General features: G+C 42.2%; 1 protein-coding gene across 13 annotated transcripts in view; it reads right to left on the bottom strand.

Annotated features, from left to right (window-relative positions):
- PHKB (phosphorylase kinase regulatory subunit beta) overlaps positions 1-12,469 on the bottom strand; it is a 130,370-nt gene that overhangs the window by 115,516 nt on the left and 2,385 nt on the right. For 3 of the 13 annotated variants that reach the window (XM_053270330.1, XM_053270329.1, XM_053270331.1), the window contains exon 2: positions 5,204-5,272. The exons of 1 other annotated variant lie outside the window; for it this stretch is intronic. In XM_053270330.1, coding sequence (XP_053126305.1) covers positions 5,204-5,272 — 69 coding nt within the window. Of the gene's footprint in view, positions 1-5,203; positions 5,345-12,469 lie in introns of those variants that run through there. 9 more of the 13 variants (XM_053270332.1, XM_053270336.1, XM_053270334.1 and 6 more) reach the window with 5 other exon arrangements.

Raw genomic sequence — 12,469 nt, 5'->3', positions numbered from 1 at the left:
TAGAACAGGCCTTGGGTCATTTATTCAAGCAAATGCTCAAAATCGCCTCAAGTTCATAGCAAGATCGCAACCCATCATCTCAGAGTGCCCCTTGGACAGGAGGAAACCTTCTTGTGAACAAGGACTGCTCCAAAAACAGGGTGGCTTTGTGTCTGGATCACCACTTCCGCTATCTGCACTCATCCAAGAAGACATTCGTCTGGTGCTGTTAGCCTGATTGCTTCACACATGCAACGAATTAGAGGATCCAATAATTGTACACCCGTCTATTCTGCTCACTTAAGTGCATAAGTATCTTTCATAGCTGAGCTTCCCCTTCTGCTTGATTTTGCAGTGATTCTTGTGTTTATGACACACAGTTGCAAATTACGGGCCTCAAGATACTGTCCCCATCACTCTTCACGGGGTTAGTGAGCCAAAGGTACTATTTAAAGTTAATGATCCTTTTGACTCACTTCAAACTCAGACCCGTCCCTTGATCATGTAAACAAATTCAAGGTTGAAGCAAGTTAATGAAATTATTTCAGAGTAACTGCTCAGCCTTCCTAAGCAAGTAGTAAAATGGGAACAGCACATCTTGTATCTATGCTAACAGCAAACTGTATCTCTTCCTAAGTAACCAGATGCGAGAGACAATTATTTCTGTCAGACTGACAGAACACAAATCCACTTTTTCAACGCCTCCTGATTTCTAGGCGAGTCATCCCCCCCGCAAAGCATTTTAATGGACAAAATATGCTGCTGCCACGAGACAGCTTAAATTCTCTGCCTAACAAATCCTGTGATGAAATTATGCTTAATCAGTACTGCAATCTATTCCATAGCAACAAATGCATGTCATAAACATAGGATTATGGCTTCACGGCAACATCATCCAGAAGGCTACAAAAGATATTTATGCATATGCTGATGATGAGCCAAGGAACACATATAATGCAAAAAAAAAAAGGAGAAAAAAAAGGAGAAAAAAAAGGAAAAGTGTTTGGCTTTGAGGCAGAACCTGTATTTGTTCCCTCCAACCCGCTCCAAACGGATTGTGTTGTGGCGAACTTATTATTTTAAATCATATCTAAGTGCTTGAAAATTAGCAAACTCTTAATTTGCACAAAACTGCACTGATGACAGGCAGATGAGCTTATTTTCTAATTCAACAGACAGCAAATTTGCCCAAATCACAACATTTCAGAAACGCAGCTCTGTTTTTCAGGAAGATAGAATGGCCCGGATTAGTCACTGTCACATTCTAGAAAGATTATTTTACATTAGGAAGCATTTAGGCATTGGCATGAGAAGCTCTGTATTTTATTGGGCAACCATTAAAGTACAACACAATATTCATTGCTCAGCCTCTGTGCAGCCTAAACCATTTATGTAACATCAATATTGTTGAACGGGCTTTATCCCAAGCTCCCTGCTAAACAAGAGCCCTTCAAGGATATTGCCTTTTCAGACCAATGGCCACAGTCTCTTCTTGGACAACAGAGGGCAACCATAACTTGTAGAGGACAACGCTTAATTTTAACCTGATCCTTACAGTGTATGATCTTACTGTGAGATCATCTCCACATGCTATGACAGTACAAAAATGTACCCCCAAACAGGTGGAGGAGGAGGACTGCTCTTGTGGTAGCAAGCATGAATTGTCCCCTTTGCTAAGCAAGGTGCTCCCTGGTTTGCATTTGGATGGGTGACAACATGTGAGCACCCTCTGCTGTAAAATATTCCCCTTAGGAGATGGGGTCACAGTGGTGGAGCATACGCTCCGCAGGAAGAAGGTCCAAGGTTCACTCCCTGGCATCTTCAGCTAGGGCTGGCAGAGACTTCTGCTTGAAACCTTAAAGACCTGCTGCCAGCCAGTGTAGACAATACTGAGCTGGGCGGACCAATGGTCTGACTCAGTATAAGGCCGCTTCCTATGCTCCTGTGCCAGAAAGTGGTTGAGAGGAAGCAAGTGCTGTTTTCGCAGGGGAGGCCTTCTTGCAACTGCAGCAGCTACATCAGAGGGTAGGAATGGCTAACACTTTTTGATCTGCTCACATGAGCTGCAGCGCCACAAACGTCCCAATGGCTGTGTGAGGTCATAGCAGGTGTCCACACTGCAGCACTGGGACATGACCCCAGATGAAGGATGTACTTGCCAGAGCAGGGTGAGGTCATGACTGACTATTTGAAGAAGGCAAGATAGGAAGCCTTCTAATACAAGGCTACGTTTTACTTGGATACTGTTACTGATGCTTTGGAGGAGGAATTTGCATGAGCACTGTCATAAGTGCCACTGAGGAAGGTGGAAGCGTGTTTGGCAGAGACAACATGTTATACAGAAATATGCATTCTCCAGATGAACTCCAATAACAAGAGGAAAAACTTCTGACAAAGTTCAACAGACACAATAGCAATGTTTTTTCTCTACATGAAGTTTGTGGAAAGTGCATCATTTGGAAATAATGGAAGAATAACTGGCTCATGTGGCTATATGCCATTGGATTTATTATTGGGATTTTATACAGTTTCTGGATTAGAAATGATACAGTTTCAGATCATCTGTTTTTATTCAGGTTATTGGATATATAGTGGAAAATAAACACTTGGATTTTACATTTAAGATACATGGCGATGTATGTGATAGTACATATAGGGTGGGCTGTTCTAATACTCCAGTTGCTTTCTTTACCTACCACAATTCCTTTTCTTTTTTCTTTTTGGTTCAACTAAATTAAATTTAGTCACACTTTTATAATGTTCTGATTAACATCGAAAAGTAATAACCCACTCGGGAAAGACAGAAAGCAAAAGTTCTGATAACATTCATAGGCTGAAAGGATAGAAGATGTGTATAAAAAACTGAGATTGCAATTTATGACCAGCTTTCACACTAAACTTAGTGTAAAATTCTACCTCCATTCTACTCTAACAGGGCATAGACGCTTCCCGCATCACCACATACTTACGGCAGGGTCACGCACCCTGAACAACTAACAAGATCGGTCCACAGTGCCCAAATGGCAATGAGTGCTTACTCATTAGCAAAAGCTGAGTGGCAGGCTATTGTCTGGATCTAAGCACAAGGGCAAAGGAGCCCAAGTCTTGAGTCTTGTACATAAGTAAAATTCAATTTTGCAGCCTAGAAGTGTGACCCAACAATTTCAGCTAATGAATCATTCCATCACGAAGCTCACAGTAATGCCAGCGACAGTCTAAAATTACATGGCTAATTTCGTTACTTTGCACTGGACTCCAAGAACAAACTAAATGGAGCCACAAAACCACTTCTGATGAAGTGCTTGAACATGTAATAAGGTACAAACATCATTATTCTGACGATCATGCAACCGTCTAAAGATTCTCAGATCTCTGGAAACTTGTGCTGCTAGGGTAATGTATCTACAAGCAAGACTACAGCTTCCTCCCTGGCATCTCCAAGATAGGGCTGAGAGAGATCCCTGCCTGCAACCTTGGAGAAGCTGCTGCCAATCAGTGCAGACAATACTAAGCTAGATGGACCAATGGTCTGACTCAGTATATGGCAGCTTCTGATGTTCCTAAGCCATACTGTAAATGCACACATTAATGTTGGGGGTGGGCGTTCCTTAATCCTTTTCTAAAAGCTCAGACATCGCTGGGATATCTGGCACATTGTGCACAAAATTCAATATCCACATTGTGCACAAAATTCAATATCCAAAATTCAATATCTACATCATCATCATCATGATGTGTCTGACCTGCTGTCAGTCTCTGAAGTGACCCCATGCTTTATTCTCTTGTTGCCACATATGAATATGGCTAACAATGCAATAGTAATATTTTGTAAACTCTGAAAATTGAACCTTATTCTGTGTACAAGAGAAAGAAAGAAGGACGGATAGAGGAGAAGGGATACTAGACAAATCAGCACATGTTAATCAATGCTGAAATGTACATATTTCAAATATAGCTAGATACAGGCTTTTGCCAAGGAAGACCACCAACATGACCAGACGTATCAAGGGAGAAGCACAATCGCTGTGCTGACACGTCCCCCAGGACAGGCTGCCCAAACCAGATTCCAGAACATGATGTAGACAAGCAAGTGGGCAACTTCTGCCAGCAACTGCAAACGTTTGGAGTGGCAGCAACAGTTTCCACCCAGGGCCTGAAAGCTTCAGGGCATCCAGTTGTGGGAGAAATGGGGAACCACATCAGTGTTTGGCTGCTCTGATGGTACAGCTGAATCAGACCAAGGTTCAGCTAGTCCAGCATCCTGCTTCATACAGTGGCCAGTTAGATGCTTCTGGGAAGCCCACTACCAGGCATGAAGGCAACAGCCCTCTGCTCCAAAGCAAGTGATATTCAGTGGCAGACTGCCTCTGAATCTGGAGGCTCCGTGTGGCCATCATGACTGACAGCACTGATAAACCTCTCCTCCGCCATGGATTTGTCTAATTTCCTTTTAAAGGCCTCTAAACTGGTGGCTGCTACACCTTGTGGCAGAGAATCCAGTGCATTTATTACACGTTGTCTGAATAAGACCCTCCTTCTATCTGTCCTGAATCTATTGCCAGTCAATTTCACTGGATGACCACAAATTCTATTCATTCTTTCTTCAGATCATGCATCGTGCATTAGCCTCTACCATGTTCCTCCCTTAGCCATTCCCCGCCACACCCACCCCCCACTAAAAAGTCTCTAATGCTTCAGCCTCTCTTCTTAGGAAGGGAGTTCCAACACCCTGATCATTTTGTTGACTCCTTTGCTAGCTCTACCATTTTTTTGAAAGAGAACGAGGTTGACCAAAACTGTACACACTATTGCAAATGTTAGCACCCCATAGATTTGTATATGAGCATTACAATAATTTGGAGTTCTGGTAGAAGCCATGACTTGGCAGCTCGTCCATGCAGGATCCAGGATCGCCAGGATGGGTGGGAAGGAGAAACTGGCACAGCGGATTGGGCCCAGAGATTTCAAACCTCAAAAACTGTCCCCTGACATCTCAAATTCTTACCATCATTAATTCAAAATTGATGAGTGCAGTTGATGTCAGAACTCTCTTTGAGTTCAAATCCTTACCAACTTTAATTCAAAATTAACAGGCGTCATAGCCCTCTTTGTGCTAGCAATTCAGAAGTGCATTGATAAGCAATCCCCCCTTCCAGAACGGCGCACATGAAAAAGCAAAACCAAAACCAAAAGCAGATGAACTGTAAGAGGTCAGCCTACTTACCAGACCACGAGAAAGCGCGAGCAGTGCTGGTTCTGTCAGTATCCAAACCGGCCATTTCAAACGCTGCAGCTAATCACAAACGTCTCAGGCTAAACTATAGCAATTCTTGAAAATGTTTAGTGAGGGTTAGAAGCAATCAGCCTTAAATTAAGCACAAGCAGTGTTAGCAGAGTTATTAACATGATGCAGCACACAATAAAGGCAATAATTAGATTCATTATGTTTTATGTTTTCCCTTTATATTCCAAAATTTGATTTTTCTATACCATAATTTTCAATAAATCTCCCTGGTTGAAGTACCATTACCTACATTTACATAATGTCTGCTCACTGCTCTATAACAAGAATGCTACTTGACATTAATATTTCTTGTTATGCCAGATAATATTGAATGTTTACACCAGAAAAGGGAGTGGGAATCCTCTTCTCTGAGATGAAATAAAATGCCAGGTCCAAATGAAATGCATTTATTCTTTGGTTAATGAAACATCTAATTGTTCTGAATCAAAATAGTACACAATTACATACATTTTTCAATACAATGCTGCCTTTTTGTGGTTTTCAAGCTTTTCGTTAAGGAACCCACCAATGTATCTTTTTGTTTTTTCACACCCCAGCATCTATTAACTCCACCACAAATTTCAGTCCTGGTCTAGGCCTAACGCTTCTGTTGCTAATATCCTGGACAAGCTCCAAGAACGCTTCTGCAGCCTGGTGACTATTCCCAGACTTTTTGGGTTTTTTTGGCGGGGGTGGGTGGGTGGGATTATTGCTGTGAGCAAAGCTCAGATTGGTTGAGCAAATCAGCTCAAAACATAAATCTACGTTTGCAATTTTTTTGATTCAGAAAAACAGAGAAAATTTTAACCATGTGAGAAGACTACTCGGGATGAATATGTTCTTCATATCAAGAGGACCCAAGCAGTATGCCAAAAATTACTCTGTTTGTATGAGTATTACACATTTGAGTTATACAAAATTCTTCGTCAGACTAATTACTACAATACAAAAAGCAAGGAATAATTTAAATATACACAGACATCTCAGATGCATAGCAATTTCCTTGCTAGAACATATCATTACCTAATCTGACTTCTAAAAGATTTTGTAGTATCTCCAGTAGCAATCTTTTAACTACTAAACGATACCTTTGCATTTTGCTTGGGGACAGATTCTGCATGACTGATCAGGTCCCATATTGTAGCCCTAGCTAAAGAGGAGCTGGTAAAATATATCTGTTTTGAATTTATTATATTTAGGGTGAAGAAAAGTTAACTGCTGTCTATTAGATTGTAGGCCTGTGTCGTTTTTTAAGGAGGACATTAGAGATCTTCAGAATTGCATTTAGTTGAATCGGGGCCTGTTCTAATTACCATCTTAGAACATAGCAACCACAGAAAAAAGCCCCAAATAACTAGGCTCACAGTCACACGCTGTCACATGCTTGTGGTCACTCTCCTGTCCTGAGGTGGTTATTAGAACAGGTCCTCAAGCTTGGGAAGGAAGTATGTTCTGCAAATCAGCACAGCCCCAAATTGAAGAGATTGCTATGTATTGTTCAACAGCCACTTAAGAACATAAGAACATCCTGCTGGATCAGGCCCAAGGCCCATCTAGTCCAGCATCCTGTTGCATGCAGTGACCCACCAGATGCCTCTGGGAAGCCCACAGGCAAGAACTGAGGGCATGCCTTCTCTCCTGCTGTTGCTCCCCTGCAACCGGGATTTAGAGGCATTTTGCTTCTGAGGCTGGAGGTGGCCATCAGACTAGAAGCCATTGACAGGCCTGTCCTCCATGAATTTATCGGAACTCTTCTTAAAGCCATCCAGGCTGTGGGCTGGCATTACATCTTGTGGTAGAGAATTCCATAGGTTAATTGTGCATTGTGTGAAAAAGTACTTCCTTCTGTGGGTCCTAAATTTCTTTGCAATCAGTTTCATGGGGTGACCCCTGGTTCTAGAGTTATGAGAAGGAGAATAATTCCTCTTTCTCCACACCATGCATGATTTTATAGACCTCTATCATGTCACCCCTCAATCGTCTTTTTTCTAAACTTAAGCAAATGAGCTAAACCAAATCCTGCCATTTTTACAAAGCATTAAACACATAGGCCTGGTTTAATAACGTTAAACAAGCATAGAGACTGCACACAATGGAGGGACACAATTGCGATCACCTGCCTATCAGATATGCATATCCTGTTTCCAGTGCAATCGGACATCCATGCATCGGATATATTTGTATCCAGCTAACAACACGCGTATGGAACAACTGCACAGTTCAGGTCTGTGCACACAGGACATTACAATGTCGAAGGCTAAGTAAAATGTCACGCCCAATGCCCTGGTTTAATTATTGTGAACAAGCTGTAGCGAGCTTTGGGCTTGTGCAGTCACGCCCACCCCTCTTCCATCATGCACCAGTTATCCCTGCTAAATTGGCAAAGAGGCACCGGTTAACGTGGTGATGCTCTTTATTTAACTGGGGGAAAGTAACTGGCCCTCTCCACCCCCAGCACAATACCTCCCGTGACTGTTGCTGGTGTCTATCTTATGTTTCTTTTCAGTTTGTGAGCCCTTTGGGGACAGGGGGCCATCTTATTTATTTGTTATTTCTCTGTGTAAACCACCCTGTGCCATTTTTGGAAGGGCGGTATAGAAATCAAATCAAATCAAATCAATCAATCAATCAATGCGCTAGAAGAAATCGGAAGCTTCCACACTCAGTTTTGAACAAACTGCAGTTTCCCATTGTGTCTGGATTTGGGAAACTGTGGTTTGTTCTAAATGTGGCTGGTTCAAATCTATCACGTTTCAATCATGGTTTCAGATTCTGGTTTTTTAACTAACTAGTTAGAAAACAAAATTGTATACCCAGCTCAGGACATAACAAAAAAGTGTGGTGTATTCAAATCTGAAAGCTTTCAATCTCCTCCTCTTTCATACAAACAAAAGGTGAGGGAAAGCATATAGCCTAGTACTGGCCACATCTTGTTCACAATCATATAAACCAAGCCAATGTGTGGACAAACAATAGGCCTTGGAAAGAGGACAGATGAACCACAGCGGTAGGCAAGAAACCATGATCCTGCTTCTCCATTGCATGTAGCTACTATACAGTGTTCTCTCTAATTTTTTACATCTGTGTGCGGAATGAGTTTTGTTCTGGGCGGCAGTATCAAGGCAGTGTACACGCACATGCATTCAGAGTGGGGCCTTCTTGATTCAACCTGAGCAGAATCTAAAATTAACTGAGCGGACACACACAAAAACTTGTGAATGCATGCACATGAACACGCCTTAGAGGGAACATTGCTTCTATGCACTTCCAATCTCATCTAAACCATGGTTACAACCAGTGTTCCCTCTAATAAGGGTTACCAGACGTTGTTCACTACAACTCCCAGCATCCCCAGATGCAATGGCATTTGTCTAGGGATTATGGGAGTTATAGTCAACATCTGGGAATCCCTGTTAGAGGGAATGCTGGTTACAACTATTGCATGAGTTCATTACTTGTTAATCCAGATTTTGTCAGGATTGAGAAAAGAATGACTAAAATGTCAAGTATCGAATGCATAGATTTGTTTCATATGGTTAAAGGAAATAGTTTGACCCCATCTAGAAGACCTCTAACAAAATCATTGTTTGCAAGACTTCAGATGTAATTTATTGGTATATGTCATGACAGGATGGGTGGAAAGTTTCTAGAGTAGAAAATATTAGGGATGTGCACAAACCCGGTTTGCCCGGTTGGGTTTGAATTCAAACCGGGTTCGAACCAGGGTGGGGACATTCGGTTTTGGTTTTGCTCAAACCCCGCCTTTGGTTCAGTTTGAATTCGAACCTGGTTCGAACCGGTTTGAGCCTCCAAAACTGGGATGGGTGTCCGGGGTGCCTACCACCCACCAAACGCCAAGGCAATCAGACACTTCTCTGATTATTAGTGAAGTTCTGACCCCCGCACCCCAGTTATTTGTCCTAGGTACTCCACATAGGGAATAATGGGCAATAATAATGTTTTTACTCAAACATTCATTAAAAATCATAGGAGTGTCCAATTGCTTTGGGGTTTGGGTGGTAGTTGGCACCCATGGGTGCCTAACACCCAATCCAGTTTTAGAGGCTCAAACCGGTTCGAATCAAAGCAGGCTCAGTTCGGTTTAAATTTGAACTGGCAAGTTGAACCCAATGCCTGGTTCAGTTTGAATTTGAACCATCTAACCGGTTCAAATTCGAGCTGCTTTACACATCCCTAGAAAATATGTCCTTTTTACTCTTACTTTCCTCCTCCTGAAACCTCCCCATATAATGCAAGAAAGGAAGGGGATTTTAACTTCATGGCATCCCACTGCCTTCAACCACTTCTCTAGCTTATGCAAACCAGTTCCCTCCCTCCTCTTCTCCCTCTTTTCCCACTGACCTCAACATCCTATAAGCCCTGACAGCCACTGAAAACTGTCGGGTTGTTTGGGGGATTTCTTAATCTACAAACTAATTTAGTTCTGTGCATGGGGGGGCACCTCCAACTATGCAGAAATCATTACATATTTTGGGGTGGTTTGATTTCACTTCCAAACTAGTAAAAATTGGACCACCCAATTTCAGTATGAGAGAGAAAAAATAGGACCTGCAACAGAATGTAGCATCTCCCCACTTCTAATGCCCTCCTTTAAGATAATATAAACCGGCCAATTCCCTACCCAGTGCTCTGTTGTTGTTTTAAAAGGACACCACAACATTAAATGCCTCTGGGTGCACCAAGCATGCAAAGTCCATGTCAGGCTGGATCCCACCACCATCCCTTCATTTACAAATATATTGGTTTATACATATTTAAGAGTTTTAAGAGTTGTTAATACCAAGTGCTACCTTCTTTTGATTGGCACTAGCTTTGTTCACAGTCTGAAAGGCACTCAACCCCCTGAGTTCTCTAGTACATAATTATATGAAATGTGCTGTAAGCATACATATTTTCTTAATACAATGTGGCCTAAGCACTTTGGCTTTTCTTTTAGGTAAAAATGGCACAATTGTGGAATTCTCTCCCCAGGAAGTTCCAGTAAACTTCACCAAGCTTCTCTTTTTAGACAGCATTTGAAAATATTACTCCAGAAGGTGTTTTAGCATTAAGTCTGCTGTTTTAACTGTGTCTGCTGGTTTTTAATGCTGCTGTGTATTTTTAATGCTTTACTTGATTTTAAAATTGCATTTTAGTGTGTGTGTTTCTTTTATTTTGGAGAATTGCTTTGAAAAACAGGGTGTAAATAAATAAAAGTAGAACCGCGGGATTTGAACAAAACTCTGTAGATCAAATTTTTTTAATAGAGGAGGTACTTTTGCTTCCAGAGTGACCATTTAGAGCCACTATAACCTATTTTGTGCTATGATCTCAGTTTATCAGACAAATACATCAAAGGCTCACATTCTAAAGTGTGTTGTAAGAGAACACACGCTGATGCTCCTAGGGAAGTTAGACAAAACCTAATGATTGTTCAAAGCAATGCTACACTTGCAATTTAAGAACACATTAATGTTTAGTAGCTTGTCTAACACAATGATGCGTGTAGGTAGGCACTTCAAGTTTACAACATACTCTACAGGACATCTTTTGGGGAATGCATGGCACTTGAAGTAATGTGAAATTTAACTATCTAAGCAACTAACATGCAGCAAAGCTACATTAAAAAGAAGGTGGATTTGAGAACTTTTGTATTTATTGGAAAGGGTTAGTTATAGAGACTTTCATCATCATGATGGTGAACAATGGTGTGGTGGTGGTGGTTTAAAAAAAGTATTTGTATTCCTCTCATCAGGAAAGGAACTACAAATCTGAGGCAAGACTCTGATGTACTCTTAAAAAGGCAAAACCAGGGGCGTAGCTATAATTGAACGAAAGGGTTCAAAGAACACGGGCCCCCAGCTCCTGAGGGCCCGCCAGATCCATGCCTCCCTATTTTCTTCCACACTCTGGGGGGCCACCAGAGAGAGGGATGAACACAGGGGCCCCTCTGCCCTAGCTACACCCCTGGGCAAAACAGTTCCATAGAAATAAAGCAAGATGTAGCTGAATGCATGCGGGAGATTATGCACGTTACAGAGGCCCAATGCATGCCTCGACCATACTTTCTCTTAAGACTTTTATTAGCGATATTTATATCTGAGCCACAGGGAGAAACGTAGACAGACATCAGCAGAGCCTGCATCTTCAGCGTTAGCCAGAGCTGCTGCTGCCGCCTTTGCAAGTGATTTGTAAAGCTGCCAGATGGATCAAGCAGGCCAAAAATAGCTACAAGCCAAGGCAGGGAAGGGGATGTTGATGGGTTGGGGGGGAGGGTCGAGAGTGGAGGAATGGAAGTGGATAGGAGGAGGGAGATCTGAAGATGCCAGAAAAGTGGAGAGGCTACATCACAGGGGGCAAAATCAGACAATCAGGAAAACTGGGAAAGGACAACATAAGAGGTAAAGAAGCATGAGAGGAGAACAATGAAAAGGTCAACAAAAATTATTTAAGTTGGGGGATTTTACTACTACTGTAAGCTTCAACAGACTAAAGTCCATCCTGACCCCTGCTAACTAGGCAAAGAGGCATCTTTTTAACGTGGCAATTCTCTTTATTTATCAGAGGGAGAGTAATTGGCCACAGCACAGTATCTCCGGTGACTGATGCTGATGTCTATCGTATGGTTTCTTTTTAAACTGTGAGCCCTTTGGGGATAGGGATCCATCTTATTTATTTATTTAACTCTCTATGTAAACCACTTTGGAAACTTTTGTTGAAAGGTGGTATATAAATAGTTGTAGCTGACCATGCTGTTTCTCAGCAGTCTACCAGACACACAAGGAAGTCTCATCAAAAGGGCAAGATGCATGCTCACTATCTGATAACTAAATATTCTCAGAAGACTGAGGGTCAATTTCTAGCTATCTAACAAGAAGTGCTGAGACTGGCCTGCTTAACTTAGCCACCCACCCGCCCACAGCTGTTTTTGGACTACAACTCCCAAGATCCCCAGTCACAGTAGCCAATAGCCAGGGATTATGGGGATTGTAGGCCAGCATCTGCAGGAGGCCAGAAGTTGAGCAGGCCTGTGCTGGGAACTCTATCTAAGGACAATCTAGACCAGAGGCAGGCAACCTTGGCTCTTCAGCTGTTGTTGCACTACAAATCCCATCATCCCCAGCTTGGCTGGAGATGACAGGAGTTGTAGTTCAACAACAGCTGGAGAGCAAGGTTGCCTGCCCTTGCCTACACAATTAAACAAAA

Source organism: Hemicordylus capensis, chromosome 9, assembly GCF_027244095.1.
Source record: "Hemicordylus capensis ecotype Gifberg chromosome 9, rHemCap1.1.pri, whole genome shotgun sequence".
Lineage (NCBI taxonomy): Eukaryota > Metazoa > Chordata > Lepidosauria > Squamata > Cordylidae > Hemicordylus > Hemicordylus capensis.
This window is presented reverse-complemented; position numbering and strand designations above follow the sequence as displayed.